At 42.2% G+C, this 26,049-nt stretch overlaps 1 protein-coding gene across 3 annotated transcripts in view; it reads left to right on the forward strand.

Annotated features, from left to right (window-relative positions):
* Positions 1–26,049, forward strand: part of ZNF462 (zinc finger protein 462) — an 87,743-nt gene that overhangs the window by 57,984 nt on the left and 3,710 nt on the right. For all 3 annotated transcript variants that reach the window (XM_088530410.1, XM_088530412.1, XM_088530411.1), the window contains 4 exons: positions 13,513–13,777; positions 15,877–16,013; positions 21,223–21,446; positions 23,441–23,573. In XM_088530410.1, the coding sequence (XP_088386536.1) occupies positions 13,513–13,777; positions 15,877–16,013; positions 21,223–21,446; positions 23,441–23,573 (759 nt within the window). The remainder of the gene's footprint in view (positions 1–13,512; positions 13,778–15,876; positions 16,014–21,222; positions 21,447–23,440; positions 23,574–26,049) is intronic.

The raw sequence follows: 26,049 nt of genomic DNA on the forward strand, positions 1-26,049 counted from the left end.
CTAATGCTAGCTTAAACTAATCCAACACACAGAGAACATCTTGTGTAGTATCTATTACTTTTCTATTACTTTCTATAAAGAATGTTCCATTACCAACCGTTACAAAGTGGAAAGTAATTTTCAGTGGTTCTTCAGGTCTTTCCAGTCTGTTAGCAGAGTTCTGCTAGTCAGGGTGGTCTTCAGAGATACAGTAAAAGACAGTTTTTGAGCTTGGGAAGGATGGTGCATTTACTTTTTTTTTTTTGATTTGTAGCTGAACTTACAAATCAAGTGCAGGTTTCTCTAATTGTATAGCCTTTAATGTGAACTCTTCCTAAAATAAATAAAATAATGTATCTTAACGGAAACACTTTTGCGGATAGCTCTGTTACCTAGATTTATACCACAGCCTGAGACCAACGTGCAATTTGTCCCAATTAGCCTGATCATCTTTAAATAGGGTTAATAGTTAAGTCACTTTGACAATAATAGAAGCCACCCACTAGGGAGCTAGTCAGACGAGTACAGGTGTAATAATAATCATGATAACATTTTCAGCATTGCTTGGGGAAGGAATAACCTGTTTTAAGTAACTTTTTGACATTACGAAGTTGGCTGCAGATCAAGCTAATGATCTCTGCTCTTGTGACATCATTTATTTTTGGTTTATATGAGGCATTGAATCAAACTCTGTGTTACCTTGGCCTGAAAGCTGCAGATGATATGTAGGACTGGATAAAAGACTGGCCCTAGTAATAGGAAATATGGTATGTGAGAAGCATTATTATGTCCAGCTGGAGGCAATGTTAAGTGGAGCTCACACAGCATACCTGTTGGATTCACCTGCATTAGTGTGTATAAATAACCTGTTCTTGGACGGTGGTCAAATTAATGGGCATACAAATCTGGACTAGTGCTGGGGTGAACGCAGGCAAGAAGGTTGCTTCATGTTGTCATGGACTCATTTTACAGGTTGGTAAGTGTGCAGCATGACAGCGTAATTGAAATGGCTGCAGGAAAGGTCCGTTCTTGTCTGTGGAGGAACATTGTATTTGGAATAGGAAGTAGAGCAGGATGGCTTGAGGAGATCTGAGGAGCTAGCAGAACTCTTCTTGCCAGTTTTTGAGCCCTGCAAAGATGCAGAAAAGGGAAAAGGGTACTCAATTGTAGTGGCAGAGCGCCTGTTTGAATAGAGCTGTTCTGGGACAGGAGCCCAGTGGAACTTCTGCTGCTTTCTTTCCTGCAGAAATTGTTTCCTGAGGGGCCTTCCTTAGACCATTTCTTTTGTTCTTTTAGGTTGATCCATTTGTTAAAAGATGAAAATATATTTAAATTTGAGTGACTCATCTCTTTCAGTTCAGTATGGTTAGCAGCCAACATATGTGAAATCCTCAACTTTATGTCCTGGAGATGTTTTGGGATTTGATATGATTTGCATGAAGGCAACGTTGGAGCAGTTTGGCGGCTTAGGTAGGCCCATTCAAGGCAACTACAGTGTCATTAAAAAGCGTTAACAACCTTTAACACCCATATGCCTTTGGCTGGGCAGTGGTGTACCAGGGTGTTTGTGGCAGTCCACAAAGTGAGTCAATAGAGAAGGCTTTGTTAGTGAGATGTTGCTTTTCATATCCTATCTACTTTTCCGTGTGTTGTGCAATATTGGATTTTTGGAGAGCTTGGATATTTCCATGTGTTGTGTGATATCAGAAGCATGCTCATGTTGTACCCTAACCTCTCTAGAAGTAAATCACTCTGCTGTTTCTACAAACAGACACAAAAGACCAGCAAATGGTGATCACCAATGTGACTTTTTTTATTTGCTTAGCACAGGGGCACTGACTGTTTTGTGATGTTCAACTCCTGTTGAAACAACGGGGTGGTCATTCTGGTAAAATGTGCTTTTTCTTCTCCCAGTGGTTTTTCTCCCAGTACTTTTGATTTTTTAGTGAAAATTCAGAATAAACTGAAATAAATTAAGCCCCCCAACTCACCTCTGAGGAGGACTGGCTGAATCCCCTAAAAGGATATGTTTTGTTTTGAGCTTTTCACATTTTCTTGAGAACCGGAACTAATATTTGTGTTAATCTCTGCCCAGAAGGGTTGTACGGATTTACTGGTAATATTGTCATCCGTGTTGGGCAATATGTGTCATAGATAAGGGTTTGCAGTCTCACACTGTGTGGAATCAGCTCTGTTCCCATTGATCTGAGCGCAAGGCAACAAAACCTCACAGTTTGCATTGTCAAGTCATTACAATATCGAAAGAACATCATCATCTCTGTCAGCAAGGAAGGCTTGGACTGCAAGACAGGCAGGGACACAAAATTTGTTTGACTGAACGCTGTAAAGCAGAGGATCAGATGTTACCTGTGAAGTGCCTGCTAGCCAAGGAGAGCGCATGTGTGAGAGCATGCCGGGTGGTCACGTATGTTTGCTCAATTCAAGGGCTATAGGGGTGGAGGGAAGGCCTTACAGACTTACAGAGAAGGCCTTCCTCTCACAGACTTACAGAGAAGGCCTTCCTCTCATAGACTTCCTCTTACAGAGAAATCCATGACTGGAGCCTGTTGCCAAGAAGACCGTAAAACAAAATGGCTCCACAGACAGATCAGCAGTCTGGTATTATTACTCTGTCGTCAGTAAAAGCTTCTTGGGAGTATGTAAAATATTTGTCATAAGTTGCCCTTGCTAGAACTATTGCTTCTTTTGAGTAGCGCCTTATTTGTGAATAGCTCCTTTGGCTTAACTGCTTCGTAGAGCAAACTGGTGCTCTGTATTGATGTGGCTGGCAGATTTGGAGTCTCATAAATTTACTGTGTCATGACTGTGTAAAGTAATGCAAAATAACAGGTTTCTTTTTTAATTTTTAGTAGTTAAGAATATGTAATTTCTTTAGGGGGACAGTGAAGTCCAAGTGATAAACCAGACACATCTTGTGGATGTGGCTTCTGGTGTCTTCTCATTCACGCTGCCATTGCACAAGATCTTTTTACCTTTTAGTGGTAGCCAGCTCTTGAAATGTAGAAAGCAGAACACTCTGTGCATGCCCTTGGAGCTCAATAATCATGCACTGTTATGCACACCAAATAGTATCCACCATTAATACCAGCACACATCACAAAACACATGCAGGGTCAGAACTAGAAGATTTTTTGACTTTTTCAGTCAGCATATCAGCACTTTCATTAAATTTAATTACTTGCAGCAGCAAATGCATTGAGAACTACTGAGTGAAACACCCGATGCCCTATTCCAGTTTCTCCTGAACTTTAGCCTTCGCCGAAAAGAACTTCGTCTCATCTAGAGACTGGAATATAAATAAATACATCTGCCTTGGTTTACTGGAGCCTGGCTGGTACAAAACTGCTTGACTAAGTCCTGTCTCTGGGATTGTTGTTTAAGAACTGTAAATCCCTTCCCGTTGCTGTGCGCTTCCTTTTCAGAGCAGATAATGCATAATCAGGATGTGTCTCCTCTATGCTGCTTGACAGTTGAAATCCTGAGGGGCGCAGAGGCCCTTTAGCAGGTTTGCTAGAACAATTTCATGCACTATCAGAACCAGAGGAGAGCTATGGGGAAGAGGGGAGGCTTTTTAACAAATGTCTCTCTGCTAGTGCCAATGAGACAGGATTTTTGTTGCTCTCACTGCTAAAGGCACTCAACTCCCTCTTCTTCCTCCTTCCAAGAGAAAGGCAAGCCTTCTATATGCTCAGATATGCTACTTTTTTTTTCTGCAGCTGACCCATTTCTTTCCATATTTCCTATTCATTTTTCCTATTTGTCCATTGCCACTGTTTCTCTTGATTAGAGATGTTTTTCCAACTTTCTAAGAAAGTCTCCAAGCTTGTTGCATGTGAGGCTGTTCCTTGAAATTTCACCTGTTTTTTGTTTCTATCTCATTGTGGCTTTTGGGTTGTAAGGTTTTATGGCTGCCACTGCTACAGTGAGTTCATGGTAGCTTGGAATCCTCGCAGCCTAGAAGCCCTGATATTGGAACATAATTGCTTTTTTTCGTATTTAGGACCCCAAAGGTTTTTTTTTTTTTCCTTTTCTTTTTTCTTTTTTTTTCTTTTTCCTCCTCTTTGGACACCACTCTTTTGAAGTCTTTTTACTTGTCTGTTGTTTGATCAGGGAGGCTGAGAGCCAGTAATGACTACAGGGCAAATTCAGGGAAAGCTTTAATGCCTAATTGCTTTAATTGCAAGGTGAGTTGGAAAGACAGCTTCCACATTAAGCATGCAAGATGATGATCAGCACTTTGCTGATCAGAAGGCATTGTTCAGAAGGGTGTTTTGCCTGTTTCCTTGGTTTTGTGCCCTGTAGGAAGCTGTGTGCCCGTCTTCTCCCTCTCAAATTTCAGAGGAACTCCTCTTCCTTTCACTCTAGTCCTTTCCCCTGCCTAATTCCCTCCTTCTCTAACCCAGGGCAAGTTTCCACTCTCCCCACAGAATTTCCCTATCTTTCCTTCCCAGAGGTGCTGCCAGTGGCCGAGCAGCTTGCCAATGCTTATTAAAACTCCCAGGTACTTGTTGGTATGTCTTTCTTCTTGTGGTCAGAATTACACTAATTATCAGATGTGGGATCAGATGGGAACTTTTTCCAGAGTCAGATTGGCAGGCAGTGGTGGAACAAGTGCAGGGCTTGTTTCTCTCATAACAGGTTTACTGAGCACACTCCTCGTTGTTTCAAGGACCTGAAGCACTGGAGATACCCTTCACCCCTGAGATTCCTTCCTTTGGCTTTTTGCTTTCTCCTGCAGTGTGTTGAGAACAGTTTTGTGGCCGGTGGAACAACGGGAGATGTTTATTTTGTTGTTGGCTGTGCTTTTGGGTATATCAACAAGGTGTCTCTTGTGCTCCCTTCTGGTTCTGAGCCGAAAGGGCAAAACTGAGATCCATCAGGATGGAGACAGGAGCTCAGGCAGCGGGGAGAAGGACTTTGCTGCCAGGCTTTGTGTGGATTTGCATAAGCTGCTGTGGTGGGATTGATGTGATACTGAAAGAATTGCTTCAGGTAGAGAGAAGATGGAATAATTTTGGGGGGCAGATCAAGCAATAAATGAAGAAAGAAACAGCTCAAGTTGCTGTCCATTAACTAGAAATTGACCTGATGACATTATTACATCTACAGACTGAAGAAACTTACCCATACTTTTTTAAAAAAAAAATCCTTGAGATTTTTCTTTGTTTGCTCTGATTTTTGCTCTATGCTAAGGAGAAGAGGTGAAATGGCACGTGACGATCTGTCAGCTCTCACATTACTTTTGCTCTTACTTTAACCTGTGATAACTCCATACAGAATACAAAGGGAGCTGTTGCTGTAAAGCAGTATGTGCTATGACTTAACCAACTGAAGAGAGTGTTTCTGCATGCTATCAGTTCCCACATTTTAGTAGCCCTCATATGTATGTTAAGTCATGTCACTTTCTGTCCCCTGAGACTGGAGTGATTTTTTTTCTATTGATCTAATACCTATTAAAGGTAAGGAAACACCTTTGTTCATTTTAGCTGTAGATGTTAATGTTCATTTATGTTTGTGTCTTAGTATCAACATAGTTGGCAGCCTGGAGGTTGGCATTTAGGCAGGCTATTTAATTTCTCCTTTAAGAGACCACACTTTGGTATCGACATTTGCCAATACTTTTGAAAGTCATCTGTGATTATCCAGATCTAGGGATAAATCTGAGTGTCTCTTTTTTGGTGATAATAAAAATGTCAAGATACACACTGTCCCTCTTGCAGGTCTTCAGAACAAATTAAACAAGTTGTGAACTGTTATCACTAGGGTGAATCAGATCTTTGGCACCCCTAAATTATCATTCCTTCCAACAATAGGGTCAGTTTAAAAGCAGAATACCAAAAAAAAAAAAGTGGCACGTAATAGACCATGGATTTCTTTTCCTTCTCCCTTTCAAGCTTAGAAGCAAGAGAAGCATGTTGATGTGTCTATTTACATTTATACACTTGAAGAGCCAGAGGAAGAGAGCAGGAAATTTGGAATGTTCCTGAAAAATATCTGATGAATTGCTCTTAAAAGAAGTGAAGGAATTCATAGAGCACAGTATGAGTCTGAGTTTGGTTTACCAATGCCAAAAAATAGACGGGGAGATTTTTTGTAAACTCAGAAGGGAACTTGTTACCAGTGAGCCCTATTGGCAGATCGATTTAATCAGCATCTTGCCATAGCAATTTCCACATCTATTTGTCTGTGTTCATCTGTTCTGTAAACACACTTCCCTCTATGAAATTGAGTTTATCTCACTAGATAAGGAATAGCCGGGCAACTTATTATTTTTTGCATTTTAAGGAAATATGCAAGTGCATAGAGATCACCATGTTTAAAATGCAAACAGAAAGCTTGTATTTAAATGTTTCCTGGTATTTATTTGCTTTGTCATTAACCAGTGATGAAATGATGGGTTGAAGCATGACCAATAGGCTAAACTGTTCATCCAGTGTAAGCTGGTGGGAGCAGACTGTCAGCCTGCAATGCTCTTACTTTAAACAGAAGGCAGTGGATAAACAGAGATGGTAGAAATGCCAGCAGAAGGAAAACATGATGCACTCCACATGGAACATCTCTGTATTTTAAGGAAAAATTGCAATGGACAAGGCAACATGTAGGCTACTATACTATACTGGCTTGCTGCTGACATTGCAAAGGATGCAAGGAGTGAAACAACTTCTGAAGCACTCCAGCTTTGAAAAGGAGGATTGTATGGCCAAATGACTCAAAGAACCACAGGAAAATTAAGCTGTGCTGAAGCCAGGAAAATAATGTTGTTGTGGGGAGAAGAGAGGTAAAGAGATAAAGACCAGAAACGAAATGGCTTTGCGATGGAGTGTTTCTCCAGCCCTTCCAGCTAGCAGCATCAGTAGAAGAGGATAAGGATTCGATTAGTGCTCTTGGCTGTAGTATACCTCTTCTGTGGATAAATATAGGTTTTGAAAGCTAATGTGAACTGGAATTTCTAGTAATGTTGGAAACTCAAAAACAGGGAGGCCATGGGAAGCTCTTGGACTAGTCCTTCCCATCAGACAGAAGTAATACAGCATCACTTCGTTCATCAGTTACTTCTTCTGCTTCCTAAGACTTCCACAGGGCTTTGTGTTTTTCTTTCCATCTTATTACACAGAGGTGCTATGATAGCTTTCACCTTCTTCTCACCTGTGAAACTTGGAGAAACTTCTGTACGCAGAGGTATGAATCTCTCTGTGCAAATGAGTTCCAAAGATAAAGTTCTTCATTATTTTCTTCTTGTTAGATTAACTTCATGTCACTTTTAAGTGATTCTGACATTAACAAAAGGAGCTGTGTAGCGTTTATTTTATTCGAATCAGAAGTATGTGTGCACATAACTCAAAAGGAAATTCAAAGTGTTAAAGAGGAGTAGGTAGGGTCTCTTAGCTCGTATGAATGACCAAGATCCCATGGTCTGTGTATCTTTCTGGTTGTCCTCTGTTATTACCTTAGAAACGTAAGTAGTTAACTTTTTTCTGGATGCAAAGGTGGGTCCAAAATGATCCCAAAGTGACCTTGATAGATAATACTGAAAAAAAAATGCTCCAACGGGATTGTTTTATTTTGGTGTTTAATCCTTTAAATGGCAATTCTACTGAAGGAGTTTATTTTTTTCCCAGACTATTCTTGCACCTCTTAGAGTTTAAGAATGAGGACACAAAGCTTGTTTCCATTACAGCTCCTTCACAACATGCTAGCAATGTAAACGTTCTCCAGTAGAAATCAGAATTATTTCTAGGACTGGGTTCAAATCTTGTTTTAAAACATGTGTTGGGTAGAACATCTTTATGCGGTACGGTTCCCTAAGCTTGTTCATCAATATTGTGTTGCATCCCTCTGAATCTTGTTCTGTTCTCTATCCTCCCCTCCCTCAGCTTAATTTATTGCCAGAACATTTCACCCTCCCACATATTCTTCCTTCCAGGTCAGTGATGCATGGCATAAAGTGAACAAATGTGTATAGTCTCAGCAATCTTTGTATGACACCCTGCTTTGCCACCTTCCCACTTTTCAAGCTGTTGCTACTCATGACTATATCATTTCCTACCACTCTGTGAGCTGGTAATTTTGAGTCCCATTGAATTTCAGATGGGGTTCTGTTCCTAACTCTCATAGGCTCCACTTCTAACAGCAGTGTATTCCTGTGTAAATAACTATTATTGATAGTTCAGTCCTCTTTGCTTTCAGACATGTATTTGGTGGTTGGTATAGTATTGCATACATTTTTGGTATAATTTGGCTTTGCAAGCATATTCCTATCCAGAGGAAACCGTGTGTCTAATGCTTTTCTTAATTCCTTGGAATTTCACTGACATTCTTCATACGAATCTTCTCTTTCTGTGAACACATTCACACTGAATTAAAAAACATTCCATATGTTTTCCTTTTGGTCTCTTTAGGACTGTCTCTCGCAGATCTATAGTGTCCTGAACTTGTTATTGCAATCTTTTTTTTTTTTCCCTTTTTCTTTCTTTTTTCCTTCTCAAAGACCTTCCAAGAGCTTTTTGTGATTTGTACATTCTCTCCGTGTTTGTTCTAAACTGAGGTGTCAAATGCCCTCTTTCCTGGTTTTAACTGTCATGCATATGGCAATCACTGTGAACCTGTGGCTGATATTCCAGGGAGGGTTAACTGGGAAAGTGTGATGCCATCAGAGATGTATGTTTCTCCTTCTGGTCATGAGTACTTTGCAGATACAATATACTGAAAATATGGCTTCTCTTGAACAATACTTCTTCCTGAAGCACTTATTTTTTCTTTCATGGATACTTTTACTTCTCACTCAGTTTTCTTTACTTAAGCATTTTAGGGTGTTCTAATCTATTATTTTTGTTTTACATGTCTTGATGTTTGTGCACACTATTGTGTTCATGCTCATTTTAATACTTCTGAAAAACATATACAAATATGTACAAATAACAAAAATGTGACTATTTCTCAGTAAAGCTATGTAATTGGATCGGAATCTCAACTGTTTATGGTCTCCTTCTGAGAGGATTTGAGTTTTCCTTCTTTTAGTCATCTGACTCATTTTATATGCTATAGACCATCCATGAAAACTTGGATTTTCACTGTGCTTCTAGAGTGGATTCCCACTGTGTATTTTTCCATCATGTATGATCCAAAGGTGTGGAGGTGTGTGTCAGGACTGTAGTTTGAGCATAATTTTGCCTCACAGTGGAGGCTGTGGATTCTATTCACATGTTTAGGCTCACGTGGTGAGCTAGTAGCTTTCAGCAGAGCTGACGCATAGTTTGTGCCAGTGGCTGTACTCTGCCCAAAGTTTTCACAATGGCAAAACCACTTATCAAGTGCTTTAAGCACTTCTGGAAATGCTTTCTCTCTTCATCCCTTGTGGAGACATTCTCACGTGTTGCAAACTGCACACAGTAGTTATACATATATATGGCTCTGTTGATAGGGCACCATATGGACAATAATTTCTACTGCTTTCCTTTCAAATAGTCATTTAACCTTTTGGGTAAGAGAACCCCAGCAGAGGCTGGGTATTGACGTCATTTACATCTGCAGTGCTGGCAGGGATTAACTACTTGCTAATCTTGTTACTCTTTCTGTGGATGTAATCTGTAGGTAGATCTGGTGGTTCAAAATGCTGCTCCTGAGGAACTGCAGCTACCTATTGTTCTTCCATGTTTGGCGAGTCACTTGCTGCCCATGACTGCAGGTTCTTGGCCTTTTAGTTCAGAACACCTCATGTTGTTAGCTTGCTTTGGAAGCTTTTTTTTTTTTAACATGTACTCAACCCATTGAGTGGTGTTTCATTTTAATTCCTTTTTCTCTCTTGCATGTTTTCCCTGGGGCTCCATGTTTTACATTATTTAAAATAATTTTTCTAACTCTTCTCTTCGCTTATTTTCATGTCTTTCTTCTGCTCTCTAACTTTGATGGAGAATTCCATGATCATTTCATTTTTTCAGACATGGTTGGCTGGATTCTCTTCCGACTCTGGGCCAACACTGTCAGTGCTTTCCTGAATTTCTCCTAAACCTTTGTGTTTGGGATATAGGACAAAGGCTGAGGTGAAACATGCAGCTGTGACTCAGCTGTTAGGCGGCTCTGAGGGAAAAGCTGTCTTCCACCTTCATTTTCCAGCTTTGCATGTAGGCATCCTGGTCTTGCAGTAGAACCATCAAGAGGTTTCCATCAGTTTGGGGCACCCTTGTTCAAGGCCTGTGTAAATTATGTGGCTTTTATACCACTGGTTAGTATGTCAAGTCAGCGCAGTGCTCAGGGATGGTCTGAGCTGCCTGGGACATCAGCCTGCCCCTTCAGCACGAGTAGTAGAGGAGCCCAGGTAGAAGCAATTTGCCAGTTTAAGGTAACATTGTTCCTTACAAAACACTATATGATGCTCCTTGTCTCTGGTTTTCCGATGTACCTCCCTAATCCTTTCTTCAGCTGCTGCTTTAAGAGGAAAAAATATCCCAAACCCATAGGATCACAGAATCACAGGATGGTTGAGGTTGGAAGGGGCTTCTAGAACCCATAATCTGTTTTTTGTTTGCTCACCATCTTTTCTATGCTGTGTGCTAAAAAGGCATGGTCAGAGGCAAAGATAAGTCAGTTGGTATCTTTCCACTACCTCCACGGGCTTTGGAGTGGGCACAAAGTGTAGTTCAGTGTTCACTGAGGTCAGTGAAAAACCTCCCATGCCTTCAGTTGGCTTTGGACTCTGTCCGAAGTGTTTATGGTGGGCCAGGGTTGCACCTGTGTGCTAGGATAGCCCTCTGACAACACGATTCTCAGAAACCAACAGAAGCCCTTTACACAAATTAATCCTGCGTGTTTTTCCTCACAAAGTGCTAAATGTTGCACTCTAGTAGGACTGCAAAATAATGAAAGCCTTTGGCAAAGCAAGAGAGGAAGAATGCACAAGCACATCTAAAGAACTTCACATTACCGTTGTTTTTAAGTGTGAGACTCTCCACATAAGCTCTTGGGATGCCATTTTTTCTGTAAGTATCAAACTGTATAGTTATAAAAGAGAAATATACTAAGAATTTTAAAGTGACCAACACAAAAAGACAGGTTGAAAATAAATACGTATTCAGATGTTAAAGGTAGAATTTGCTTTTGCCTGTTTCTAATGTCAAGGAAAGCTACTTCATGCATTCTTCTTCCTGTGGGAAGAGGCTATCTAATTCTGCAGTTTTTGCATACCAGATTCCACAGGAGTATGTAAATACCCAATTCAGAGTTTGAAAGCTGGAATAATAGACACCAGATGATAGGGAAAATAAAAACATGTGAACCATAACAGGTCTTCCGAGCAACAACAAAACCTCATCGTTCTGAAAATAATCCTTTTTAACCCTGTAACTTTCTTAGCAATGCACATCACTGAGGTTTTGTCTGGGAACCTTGATGCTATGAAGGTAGTTTTTGATCCCTTCTCTCTAAAGAGAGACCAGCAGGTTACAACTATTGATCAGTGGGCTACAAACCCTGCCTTAGAAATAGTTCTTCCTCCACAAGCACCATTCAAATATCTCCGGTGCTGTGGAGTTTTTCAGGATGTCACATCCTGTCTGGGAAATGTGTGCCCAACTCTTCTGGGCTTTTACAAGCGTAGAGACCGGTTGGTTGCCCAGACTGAGCTGCGGGCTGGCAAGTGAGCAGATCTGCTCATTGCTTTGGGCCTTGAGGGCCTGATCCAAAAGCAGGGAGAGCACGTGCTTGATGCCTTTGAGAAAGTGCAAACTCATGCTGGTATCTGCTGCTCCTCAGGCCAGCCCTGCACTGGGGAGCCTGTTAAAAGGGGAAAGCAAGTCCCGGGCAGTGAATGTGTGGGGCTCTCTGTGGGCCTTCAGCAGTGAGCAGACCTGCAGTAGAAGTGATGAAAACAGAGAAGATAAACACTGTGCTGCGATCCAGTCCCCATTCATGAGACTTGGACAGGAGAAACAAAAATAACTCAGTTCCTCTTACCGGAATATTCCATGTCTCTGCATTTGTCTTAGCTGTACACCTGGTGGTGAAGCCTGGGGAGCCTGGAGACATCTTTCTCCCTCCCACTTTGTAGTTTGTTTGTGTGTTTCTCTTCTTTTTTTTTTTTTTTGGTAGTTGGTTTGTTTTTTTGTTTCTCAGGCATGTATAACCCCCTTTGTGGCAGTGGGAAAATAAAGCAAGCATTTTACTCTTTTGAAGACAGGTGGAGAAGTCCCCAAACTGAGTGCTGTATAGGCCTGTTTGCCTTTTGTTTCTCTTTACTAATTGGTAAGAATGGATGGTATTAAGTTCCTGCAAGTATGTGCATTAGAGAATTCCTACATATCCAGCCTCAGGGAATTATTCTTTGGAAAATGAAGTACTCATCAAAGCAGGAGGTGCCTGGTACAGTTCGTATCCCTACTTCTTTTCTTTTCTTTTCTTTTCTCCTTTTTTTTTTCTTTCTCCTTCTTCCAAAAAGCTTAAGAAAAGAGCCTTTTGTCTTCTTTTCAAGAAAGTTACACTGAAATTCATCCGTGCTTTATTCATCTGCTTCCATTTGTGCCATTCACAGGCAGCTGTGGGTTACATGGGACAAAGCAGATGAATTCCTAACATCCACATTCAAAACCATGCATTGGGAAAGGTTCAAGGCCCCTCACTCCCCCTGCTTCTTTCTGGACCAACGAAAGTGGTCTAGTTTTCAGTTTCACTGCTGAGGCATCTGTAGACTACATTTCTCCACACACCAAAAAGATGGCGTGGCAGATTTCTGGGTTCTGTGAGGGTAGCTTAAATACAGTAAGATATATTTATATGAAGAGGTCTTTTTCTTTGTATAGTAATTAAAAACTTCTAAGGAGATGTAGTTTGAAAACTTCTTTACAGGAATTTATGATTAACTATCTCTTTTTAATGATAATTTGATTTTAAAACACACCCACTGGAAAGGTTTGAATTCAACTTTTATGAAGATGGCTTCAAATATGACACAATAAAATTGCATCATTTTCTTAGACTTAACTTTTGATGTAGGTTTCTTTAGTAATTTCATAATTCATCAGTTTCAGCGCAGGGGAGTGTAATCATTCTTTCTCTCTCTCTCTTTTTATTTTTTGGATAGGTTATTCAGGTGTGTCCTGTGGAGAATCTTCATCTGGCATAAATTGGCATAAAACATTTGAGAGGGACTAGTTTGCTTTATGCACCAAAAATTCTGCAGGAGCACTTGGCAGAATGATTAATATGCTTTACCTTCACAAATTACAAGTATCTTAGAACCAGACTTCTTTTCAAATCTGTCACTACTTCTTCCATCTCCAAATCATATCAAAAAAGCCTAATTTCAGATGATCATCTTTTAAATTGTAGAATGTAGATTATGGTTAGATAAAGAAATGCTTCACCTTTTGCTCTTTATGCCTTCAGAAAGCTGCCTGTGGATTTTGTAACCACAGGCTTGATCAAACCCGTGTAAGTTTTGATAGCCACTGGAGCAGGCCTTGCCCGTTCTTGGAGTTGGAGACCTACCTGCAGTAACCACCTCTTTCTGTTTCTCTACAGACTCTTCATACTCGGAGCCTCCTGATGTTCAGCAGCAGTTGAACCACTACCAGTCAGCAGCTTTGGCCAGAAACAACAACAACATCAGCCCAATCCCACTTTCTGGGAATGCTGCAGGAATGGAAAAAACAGAAGCCATTCTTAACTGTGAATTTTGTGAATTTTCCTCGGGTTACATCCAGAGCATTCGGCGTCATTACCGTGACAAGCATGGAGGGAAGAAACTCTTCAAGTGCAAAGATTGTTCCTTTTATACAGGCTTTAAGTAAGTACTGTGCAAAACAGATAAACTGAACTCATGAGGGTATTTGAGCACTTGAAAAGACTTCTGAGATCGTTGAGAGCTGGCTGTAGCTAAGAGAAACGTGGCCACTGCTGACCAGAGAGAGGAACATAGGAAATGGCATGCCAGATCACAGCAGCATCCATGTAATCCATTTTCCTCTCTCCTACAACAGCCGGCACCATCTGCTGCAGACAAAAGCACAAGAAACCCTTGCAGTAGGTTGTACTTGCTGGAGGATAGGGTACAGGTAGTGCTCTCTTCCTTAGTATCAATGATTAGAAACTTGTCCTTATGCTCAAAGCTTTGCTCTCCAAAATTGAGGTTATTTCTTGGTACAGACAGCATGATGTATAGAACAATTAAGTGTTATAGGGAGACAGGAGATTTGATATTCAGTCTCTGACATTTGCCCCACCATTTATCTAGTCAAAATACAAAGCATTCCCCAAAGCACCTGATAACATATAGAAGCTTTTCCGCAAATCCAATTAGGTATTGCAGAATTTAAAATTTCAAGTGTGTATGTGCATGTTTTAGCTGTTCTTCCAAGAAAAAACGCACATGCACTTGTGCTCTAACATGCTGAACCCTTGAGCATAACGCCCTTAGCTATCATTTGAGATCTCAAAGTTGATAAATTCTTAAGAGATTTGTGAAAATAAGCAGTATGTTTGGGTGAAGGAGAGATGTACTGTTGAAGAAAATGTTGAACAGAAACCTGTTACACATGATAGAATCTGCACAAGAGCAACCTCCAGTTACAGATCTGTAGATTTTTTTGCTTCATTTGCTTACTGGTTTTTAATGCTTTACATCCTAATTGCTGTCTTAAAGATTACTAGCCATTGCCAGGTCCAATGAATCTTTTCCACATCTTGGTAGTATCCTTTTTCCTGCCAGGATAAAGAGAAATCATCTTAAATCAAGCTGTAATTAAATAAGTTCACAGTTATATAAAGGAGTTATGTTCTCTAATGTGGTGTCTCAGACATTTGGAGATTAAGTTGTTCCTCTTTAGAAGTACAGTCTGTGTCTCTCTCAAAAATAAGGCCAAAAAAGCAAATTCCCTCTTCCACTTACCACAGAAAATTAAAAACACGAAAGCATTCACCAATGAAAGCATTCACCAATAAAAATACACCTGTAGACTTCAGCAGTCACTGGACTGGGGCCAAAGCCAGTTACTATTACTAAATTGCTTTGTATTCAAGCTAACAGACTTGAAGAACTTCAAAGGAACTTTGAACTCTTAATTCAGTACAGCAAGCTGCTTAACTTTTGCAGGCTTTACCACTACTTGAGGAAAAAATGACCAAGTCCTCCTAAGTTTACAACGCCTCTCATTTCAGTAGTTGAGGTTGCGGTTAGAAAGGTGTATAGTTTGTTTCCTCTGTACTCATGTCTCTTGCAACTTACAAGAAGCATGCAGCCCATGTAATGCCACCATGACATTTGTTGTTCAAAAGTGCCATGGAGTATTCATTCTTTCCTCTGCATTGATACCTGGAGTTTTCTGAGTCCTGTGTTTTAAAACTTATCTACTGGTTGCCAAATTCACAATTCTATTTTATATCCTGAATCTGAGTATTTCAGCTTATTTGGGGCTCATCCTGCAAAGACAGTGGTGGTTGAGGGTGGGTTTTGTGCTTGGAAATAAGTCTGTCTTCTGCCTTTGCAAGTCCAGAAGAGCTGCTAGGATTCTTCTCAACTTGATAAAAATTAAGTCCTTGTCGGACAGAGAGTACACTGAATAGTTCAGCCTGAAGACAGTTAACGGACATGAAAGATGGGAATTCTTGTGCTATCTTGACTATAGCAATGTGACTATACAGCAGCCCCTGCAAAAGAGTATCTTGTCAGAATGCGTGTCAGTTACTTGAGGATACAAGCCTGCAAATACCTCTGCTCATGTGTTACTCATGTGAATAGTCCTGCTGAAATGCCATGTGGCACGGTGAAGACAAGGCTGAGTGGTATCTGTACGATTTTACACGACACTTCCCTTATAGAGCTGTGACACTTCAGCGTTCCCTGCACACCTCTTCTGACTCCTTCCATGTCTCCATCCTGTTTCACAGATCTGCTTTTACTATGCACGTGGAAGCTGGGCACTCAGCAGTTCCTGAGGAAGGACCCAAAGACCTTCGCTGTCCTCTTTGCCTATATCACACCAAATACAAACGCAACATGATTGACCATATAGTACTGCACAGAGGTAACGATGCCCGTTATTTGTCTGTATATGAACGGGGAAGCTGAGCAGTGCCCTCGTACTTCAGAGTGGCTCCATTAAGTGTTCTGTTTTCTGAGCACAATGTATGTTGAATAGGTCACCAACCCCTTAATTCCCTTTATTCTGTTTCTAAGTGATGGATCTTACATCTTTATTGTGAACTGTGGAGTCAGCCAGTGCTGAACGGAGCCAGGTTTCAAATTGTTCTTAGGCTTTTCCTCTAAAGAGGTTAACAGTCAACAAGCACCTGTTTAACAAGAGTTACACTAATTTACAACTGTGACCGAGGCCAGGGTTGTTTCCTGTGTGTGTCCTTGCTATGATAAAGTCCTTTCTATTATAAACACTGTGGCAGGGTGTAACAACTAATCCTAGAAGCTGCAACATATCCCTTGATTACGTGCTTGAAATTTTTGTCTTCATTATCTGTCTTGCTGTTCTTAAGATCAAAACAAGAATTATCATGTTTTTGTTTTTTTTTCTCTAAGACTCCTTTTCTTTCTCTACCCGTCCTTTCTTTTTTTAACCCAGCTAAGAGTGGGATTAAGGATTTTTATATTCTATTAACTGCAGGCTTGCAAGCTCAGAGGAAACAGCTGTTTGGGCTCACTGGGCTGGGATTCCTGCCCATAGCTATCACACTTGATGCTTGTAGATGGTCTGTTGGCTGCCGAAATCCAAACCCATGTGTTGGGATGGCACTTTGCCTGCTTGCAGGTTGGACAGAGTTTCACAGTAGGGTATTGATGGTGAGCAAACACAAGTCTTGCATGCCATCTTTTTCCTGGAGAAGCTCCTGGTGTGACAAGCGTTATCATAATTTCTTGTAACATACCACTTTTCAGTGTGAGTTGCTTAAAGTCTGTCTTGTACCCAAGCAAGTGAGATAGGCAGAGTTCATACAAGTGTCTGCCTCCTGGAAGGCCTGTTCTGAAGAAACATCTGTGGGAGCAATTGACCCCGTCAGCAATTCAGAGAGCACATAGCAAAGCTGCCTTATTTGGCTATAAGTGCTCATCAGATGCTTTTACTTTGGTGAGTGCTTGTCTTTGAAGGTGTCACAGTGTTGGGTTTTGCCCAGCTTGAGCGCATGCTCCAGAATTAGCTCACTTTGGAGGAGAGAAGGTTTTGGTAGCTGTGCCCCAGGGACCCTGTGGTTTCAGGTGCTGATCGGGTGTGCTCTGGTTTGTGGCCATGGCCAAACATATAAAATGTAGTTAGAACAAGGGAGAACTTGCTGTGCTTAGGAAAATTTCCAGCAAAGGTTGACCTTATACTGAGAATGTCCAGTTGCTGCAGTGGTGGAGCATTTTGTGAGCTCATGCAGCTGTGCTGCCTTTGCAGAGCTGTTTCTGACCATCTGCAAAGACGTCATTGCAGAATCACAGAGTGGCTGAGGTTGGCAGGGACCTCTAGAGACCATCTAGTCCAACCCCTGCTCCAGCAGGGACACCCAGAGCACGTGGCACAGGGCGGCATCCAGACGGGTTTGGAAGATCTCCTGAGAAGGAGACTCCACAGCCTCTCTGGGCAGCCTGTTCCAGGGTCTGGGTCTCTGTAACTCTCAATAAAGAAGACATTTCTCACGTGGAGATTAAACTTCCTGTGTTCTAGTTTATACCCATTACCTCCTGGGCAAGTGGCTCCGTGGGTCTGTTCTTCTGTGTAGCGCTTGCTTCAGAGGCACAAAACAACCTAAGCCTTGTGCTGTTGGAAAAAAAAAAAAAAAAGGAAAAAAAAAAAGCTGATAGCAAGGGATATGGTTATACACTCATTAGAGTGTTGGGGGAAGTAAAACAGAGCAGAAAAGGCTCAGTGCAAATGGGAACTGAGCTGCTAGAGGTTCTCAGAGGCCCCTAAGAGAAGGACAAATGTTCTCCCTGGAGCAGAGCACGCAGGGATTAAGGAAAGAGGAGTCTTTCCATAAAGTTCTTCCTAGTCTATGTATCCAGGTTAAAAACCTTACTATTCTGTCTTTTGTGTGGAAGCTGAGGCGGATAGTTTTAACAAGTTAATGTGTGCTGAAAGGCTGCTGAACATAGTCTGAGGAAGCCTTCCTTTTTTATAGCCATTATAGCCATAAAACAGGGAATAGTCCCAAGCTGTGGTCCATGTGGTCAGAGTGAAGAGTGCATTTGCCTCTTAGGGAGTAGCTACCGAAGTTGACATTCACTGGTCTAAAGCATTGTAAGGTAAAAGACTGAATAGCTGTGGGGAAAATACTAAGCCAGGAACGTGCTTCCCGTTTCAGGATGAAGACCGGCAGGATGGCTCCAAGATCTTTCCTCAGTGTGTCACCTATTCTGCTCAACCAGCATGATATAAAGGCCATTTAAGTTGCCTTCCATGCACACAGAGGGAGGACAGCCTCTGCCCTTGCTGGAGCATTTGGAAGTTGCTATAGGGGCAGGTGGAGAGAGAAGGTTTTGCTCTCAGGTTCCTCCTGACCTTGGCACCAGACGTGCTCGAGTTGCTTTTGAACCTTTCACACGGGGCTCTTCAGTGAACTCCTGCTCCTTGCCTGGCAGAGATCATGGCCTTTCATTTAGTCTGGACAATGCAATTAGGTTTTCATATCCATTCCAATTATGTTTTCCCATCCCACGTTTCGAAGCCAGTATTTTGCCAGTGCTGAGTGCAACTTCCAAGATCAATATTAAGTCTATTTTAAAATACCTTGGGAGGTTTTTCTTTTTTTCTTGTTCTGTTTTACTCCCTTCTTGGTACAAAAGGCAATTCTAATCTTCCAGTTAATAGAGGTAGCAAACATTTTTTGGTATAGTAACTTTCATGTAGAAGGGTCGCATTTTCTACATAGTCCACATCCTGCAATCTTCCAAATCTGTATTGTCACATATCTGATTCCCTGCAGGTGGATGTTTCTGGCATTATCCCATGTACACACAGCTTGATACATGAACTCCTGTGCTGTGCTTGCTTTTAGCTACTGGAGCACAAACCCTCCAGAACTGTGACTGTAGCTTGGATGCACATTGATTACAGGCAAAAATACACGCATGCAAACAACAAGTATTGAATAATTGGTTGTTAGTTGAATAACAGGATAGTTAAGTTTGTTTTTAGTTTGCATTTAAGGTAAGGAAATTACTTGTGTATGCTATGCTGTCTTGCTGCATAAAGATTTTTCTTTATGATGAAGGACTGATAGAGTCATGAGCTTTTTTATGCCTCAAGGAAAACATATTTGTCGTCTTTAAGTTACTGTACTGCAAATACTTGGTGTATTAGTAGCCTTTCCATTGCTCTGATCTGTGTTAGAATTAGCTTGAAAATTTCAATCCAAAATAAGGATTGGGTATCTTAAACAGAGGTGATGCCTTTTAGGTAAGCTTTTTTGTTTATTCGAGGTTTTTTTTTTCCTTTGTCTTAACACCTCTTGCTACACTGCCGCACGATAAAATCCATCCTTTTTATGAGGCACATACAGTAGTCTTTTGTTTAGATACTGCTGAACTTGGAAGCTTGCACATGGAGAAGGAAGCTAAAGCTTCTAGTTAGTGCAGAGAACTTAGGAGTTCACTGAAATTTTGTCAGTTGCCCAGATATGGTGAGTGAGTTCTAAAAGAGCAGCTAAATATAGAGAGCTTTGTGGGTGCTGGTGGTGGCTGGCAGAATGGCCAGAGGCTAGAGCATCACCTTGCAAAATGTGCTTTTCTGGATCCAGATCTGATCCAGATCGGAACCAGCAGGTTCCGATGCGTCGCCCCAGGGAAGCTCGCTTAGATACATACACACATGTAAAAGTTGTTTTAAAACATTATCTCATAAAAGTGAAATCCTGTTCAGGTTTACCGTGCCTTTTTCATGTTGTTGTGCTGCTTCTGTTTTGGCGGGGGGAGGTGGTTCATTGGTTGGTTATCTGTGAGATAATAGGTTTTGTTGATCTGAATTAGAAAATGCTGTTTTGCTCTAGAGTGGTAGACAAAACCTCTCACCTTGTCCCATGTTTAGAGGATTTTTATTTTTTTTAATTTGTGCCATGTGCCAAGGAAGAAAAAAATGAATTTTCAATTATTTAAATTAATTCTCTTTTGGAAAACTTCCTCTTTTTTTTTTTTCACTTTTTGAAAACAAGTTGCCTTACATCAGTGAGTCCAAAGGCACACAGCCATAAAAAGCTTCTAAAAGTCTTCTTCTGACCCTAGAATCACAGCTTTAAATTCTGTTATCACCTTGACCCTATCTTTCCACCCACCCACCCCCGCCCCAAATGGCCACAACTTGGTGTTTCTAAAGCTAGAGAAGCTTTTGCTAGTGTGGAAAAGAATCTCAAGTTCTCAGAGGTTTTTTTTTTTGGTCGGAGTTTTGGGGGAAAACTTGAGTTTTTGAAGCTGACAGAGAAGAAGTTAATGTGATAAGGTAACTTTTGCGTTCATGGAGAAGCTGAAGAGGATGGAATATTTAGATGGGCTGTGAAAACATCTCTTGGGCAGTGGCGAGACAGGGACAGGCCAGAGGTGAATGATTTGTTAAAGCTTTCACACCTTACAGAATCCATAGGGGAGTCTGCATTTCTGTAGCTCTCTTTGGATGTGACGTTGCTCTCCTTGGTGAGGAAGGGGAATCGCTGGCTCAGGTCCCTACCTGCTGTGTCTCACAGAGCCCCTTAACTTCATGCCTGCAACCCAAGACTCAGGCCTGTTGATACTGACCCAGAGCTGTTCCAAAGCAGAGTTCCTGCCCGCTCCGTCGCCAGCGAGGAGCTTCCGAGGGGGTGGTGGGGATGCCAGCCACGGCTTTCAGAAAGCTGGGAAGGCCACGCGTTGGGAGTCACCCTACGGATTCCACGTTTGTTACGTTTCTCGCAGCCGTTACTAGATGCCGTCGAGTGCTGAACCAGAGCGGGCTGCTGATCCGGCTGACTTACAGCTGTTCTTGTGTTCCCCGGCCCTGCTACTCTGACTCACAGATGGAATCTAGTCTCGTTTGCCCCCAAACCTCCATTCCCTCTGCCCAGAGAGCACTTGCGTTAGTGAGGACACCTGCACTGGTAGCCTTGAAGGATTAACACTATCCTTGCAGGGCGAGAAGGAGTTCATTTCAGCCCAGTTGAGAATAACCATATGGCAGGTCCTGTTTCTTGTGTGGGCGGTGCTCTCCAGGCTGGTGGTTGACACATTACCTGACATTTTGTAAAATTTGTTAAGCAAATGTTGTCCTCTCCCCACAGAAGAACGGGTTGTTCCCATCGAAGTCTGTCGTTCCAAGCTGTCCAAGTACTTGCAGGGAGTCGTTTTCCGCTGTGATAAGTGTACCTTTACCTGCTCCAGCGATGAGAGCTTGCAGCAGCACATAGAGAAGCACAATGAACTCAAACCTTACAAATGCCAACTCTGCTACTATGAGACCAAACACACCGAAGAGCTGGATGCTCACCTGCGAGATGAGCACAAGGTAACATCCTAATAGCTTTAATCTGTAACAGTCTGCTCCTTGCAGTTGCCATACTTACTTTACATCCCTGTCAATTCAGAATGTTTTTTTTTTTTTTTCCCCCTCATAAAACTGGAAATCTACTTGCTCCTATGCAGGGCTTCACTTTCTGTAAAGCATGTATTCCTTTTTTTATTTTCTTCTTCTTCCAAAAAGATTGAATGTTTCTAAAGCTGTTCAGAGTGGCCAGAGTTGGCTGCAGAGTATGATTATCTGGAAAAGGCACTTGCGTGTGCTAAGTTTATTTAAATAAAAAAAAAAAAAAAAAGGAGTTGTGGGACAATATTAAGGCTGTGTGATTTTAGCCTCTCTAAAAGCCAGAAGATTCCAAACTTAAGATTGCTCTGGCAACTTCAGCAACGTGACATGCCATGCATATTTTAATAACAAAGAGGGCAATACATCCCCGCTTACATTAACGAGGGAAAGATAAACAGCAAGTATAGCCAGATCCTAAGTTAAGGCTGCCTTGGTGTTTGCGTGGAGTCCCTGAGTACAGACCTGAACCAGTCTTGGGGAACTCATTTAAAGGCTTTGCACAGACTGCTGTTAACTCTGAATTTTTGTAGCTGTGTTGCTGTGAGAGAGACATAAATTCTAGAACCGAAATAGATTTTTGTAGTATTTATCAGAATACTTGCTGGCTGCGGTTCCTGGGGAGGCAGCTATTTGTCTTCAGATACTGGAGCTGAAGTGCCTCAGTCCTTCCTAAAAAATCAAATTCCTTGATTGAATGACAGTTTCCTACAAAAAATGTACGTTGATAAAATTAGCAGCAAAAAAACCCAACAAAACTTTTCACACTTAAAAACTATTTCACTGCATGTGAAAAATGAGCTCTGTAAATTTACACTGGCCTCTTGTGCTTATCTGCCCTCTTCATTACTCCTTGAGAATTCTTCATAGTACCCGAGATGTTCCACATCTCCCAGTCACCCCAGCAAGGGCCCTGGGATATCAAGGATGCAGTTTCTCATTCTTTGGCTTCATGCATTAGGCTGGGAAGAGCCACATGCTCCTGAGAGATGTTCCCATTCCCTCTCCTGCAAAGGGATAAAACCTAATTGGTGGCACTGACATTTCATTCAGCATCTTGCAGGAGCTGTTGTGCTGCGCTCGTTCCTCCCTCTCCATCCTCTCGGCTTGTGTGGCTCAGTGCCTGTGTTGCTGGAGGGCTGACCTTGTTTTCTCGTGAAAGATAAATCCAAAATCCTGCCCAGCAGTGATCAGTGAGCTTAGATAGTGCTTGTCATCCAACGAGCATCAGCCCTAATGTCCTGGTCATGCTCTAGACCCTCCACCTCCACTGTAAATCTGGGCTGCTGCTCTGCTCTTTCTGATGGGTAGAGTGATGCTCCTGACCTACCCAGTTTTCATACCGTTGCTGTGGGCTGTAAAAAGCTGGTGCATTTCACCCACGGGTTAGCTGAATCTTAACTGCTGGGTGAAGTGTTCCCATTATAGTCTGTACATCAGTTTGCACAGCACTTTGCAGTCCTTCATAATGAAAATTAATCTGTTATTAATGAGTGAAAGGGTGTGCAGCACGCAGCAGACATGTGCTTAGTAGAGGACCTGTCCTTTCATGCACGAAACAGCCACAGGGATTTTCTTGAAGTGGTTGTGTGCAATAGCAATGTTTGATCACGGGGACTTAATGCTACGTGGGGTGGTTTTCTTGGACTGTTTTAATACCTCAGAAAGAGGAAGAAATTAGGGTGGTTATTAAATGGCTTTCAGTTTTGAAAAGCAAGATTGATAAATGCAGGATAAAAAGAGAAAGAAAGATCATTATCACTGAAAAGAATAAGTATTAATTTGACTGAGTGCCTGCATGTCACCTGTAGCTGTAGAAGAAGTTTTGGGGATATACTGGGTTTCATTTTGTGTATAAGGCAGTTTTTCTGAGTAGTTCTTGATGGTGCTGATTGCTGACTGGTGTGTTCCTTTCACAGGTGAGCCGTAATTTTGAGCTGGTTGGACGGGTGAACTTGGATCAGCTGGAGCAAATGAAGGGGAAAACAGAAAGCTCCAGCAGTGATGACGAAGAAAAAGAAGAGGAGTTAAGCCCCAAGGCTGAAGAGAGAGGTCAGTCCTTTTACTTTATTTATTTATTTGTTTATTTGTCTTTAATGGATTGCAACATGCCCCACCAGTCTCACCAAGCAAGGTCAGCTGTTGGCTCTGCAGCACATTCCTGTAGAGTCATGCAGCATGCCAGCAGGAGCAGAACGGGGCTTTTGTCAGGACACTGTTCCTGGGGGAATCTCGTGTTTCTAATCCTTACTACCAAGTTTTCTGTCTGTTAAGAAAATACCTACTTTGAGAAAATGTAGATAGCATCTGTGACCTATCTGGCCATACTGATAATATCTATCAGGGCTTGGAAACTACGTAAGTGGAGTATTTCAATGGTCTGTCAGATTTTCTGTGTTGGTAACCCACTTTCAGCTTCTCAACTTGGCACTGTTCAAGCAAGGATGAAGGGTCGTGGCCAAACTTATTTTTGGACTGTTACTCTTAACTATGTGCTCAGCATTCCTTCCTTCTCGGAGGGAGTCAGTCCTGTTGCAGTCGCTGCAGTTGGCAGCTCTGGAGCTGCAGCAGATCCATGCCCCACCTTCAGATCACTCCTCAGTTGTGTTCTTAAGTATGCCTAAGTTTATGACTATGACTAATTCCCCTGACTGCAGCAAGACTAGGCCACAACCTTGCTAGTAGGGCTCAGTCAAAGCTGGCTGAGTAGGAAGACAAAATAAAAAGTCCTCTAAATCAGACCAAGGCTTTGTCCTGTATGCCCCCATCCCGTGTTCCCATATTAAAAACAACTCATTGCAAGTATCTGGTCTCAAGTGCATATTGTCATAACATACCTTGGCACATCAGTCCAGCACAATGCGCTCACTGCCCTTGAGCCTTGTGAGGCCCCATCTCGAGCCTGGAGTGGTCACCCACCCTCCTGGTGCTGAAAACTGCAGTTCTCCAAATTTCTGTGGACTTGACTAAAGGCACACTTACATTTTTCCTCTTAAACCTTCCATTTTCAGTGGAAGAACCATTTCAATTTCAATCAGGAGATGTTTACAAAAGAAAATGTGTCTTCCTAAAGCTTTTCAGACTTTGGGAAATTTAGATTTCTAGATTCAGAGGTAGCTAACAAAACAGGAGGGGATTAGGTGGTGCCTTTACCTTCCACAGCGTCCAGTGCCTCAGTGTTTGCTTAGTGTCCCTACAGCATAAATGCTGCCAGTGCTTGTTACTAGCACTTCAAGTGTGCCTGGTGACAACTTTTCTTTAAATGAGACAGACAGTGAGTTGTTTGGGAAACAATTTACATTTTAATGCTTGATTTCCTGACCTTGATTGTGAAAATGTAAAAACATCCCAGTGATTCGGGGAGCTGAATGCATGGCTACGTGCAGAGTCCTGTGTTGACATCGTCTTCTCCTGGTGGATGTTCAAAAGCCCCTTTTCATGCAGGAACCGCTCGCCCTGTTAGCGGAGCCCTGCACCCCTGCTCTTAAATATTGCCCGTCACAGCGGCTAATGCTGTCACCACTTTCAGACCACGTCAAACCACCTAATCTCCAGCACCACTTGGGCGCTCCTGACAATTTGAGCCTTCCTGGTGTTAGCAGGAAGCCGGATTTGCTCGGAGCGCCGCACATCTGGATGCGAGCACCGGCGGAGCCCTCTCGGGTCTGTGACTTTGGCCTGGTTTTCCTCCCGGGGACGCACCACTAGGTTCACCACGTGTGACTCCAGGCACCGAGGGCACGAAGAAGACCGTGTTGCTTCTCCAAAGGGGCGCTCAGGACACCAAAGTCCATCCTCTGGGCAAGTCCTCTGAGCGGAGCTGAGCTGGTGGGAGGGCAGAGGAGTCGCCTGCTAAAGGAGAGCAGAAAAAATACGGACACGGGAGGAGGATGATATGGGGGGATAAAAAAGAGGGTGCCTGGCATGCTCCATGGAAAGAACAGCTTCCCTTGCTAAGGAATGTGTTCCAGAGGGGCTGTCTCTGCTGACCTTTATATCTTGTTCTTACCAGAAACCTGAATTGAGGGTTATTTTTCTGCAGTGGACAAAAATAAATGTTTGTGCGTATGATGCAGGAAAAAAAAAAAAACAGAGAGAGATCAGGTGTCTGTGCAGAGAGGAGCAGGTCCTGATGCTCTTCCAGGAGAGCAGTCCGTATTCACAGATCTAGAAACAAAGCTGGTCAGGAGACAGTGAGCAATGTCATGTGTTGTGAAGCGATGGTGGATTTACCAGCCTTGCATGCATTAATGGGAACTGCAGGAATAAAGCTGCCCTATTCACTTGAGCAAAGCAGCTTCCATTGTGCACATCTCTTCCCTGTGCAGGCCCAGAATAAATTTCCTCTTGTGTGCTGTGTGGTAGGTGTGTTTCTACACAGATGAGCAAATGTTGTCTCCACAACTTTTATCCTCTGTGTTTGTCCCTCTACCATGACTAGTGTTGCGGTGGTGTTTTGAAATTTGGACTACGCATGTGGTGTTAAACTCTGGGTGTAAGCTAAAGTAGGATCATTGACTTATTTTCT

Source organism: Tinamus guttatus, unplaced genomic scaffold (genome assembly GCF_059628265.1).
Source record: "Tinamus guttatus ecotype Peru unplaced genomic scaffold, ASM5962826v1 Tinamus_guttatus_pri_ptg000372l, whole genome shotgun sequence".
Classification (NCBI taxonomy): Eukaryota; Metazoa; Chordata; class Aves; order Tinamiformes; family Tinamidae; genus Tinamus; species Tinamus guttatus.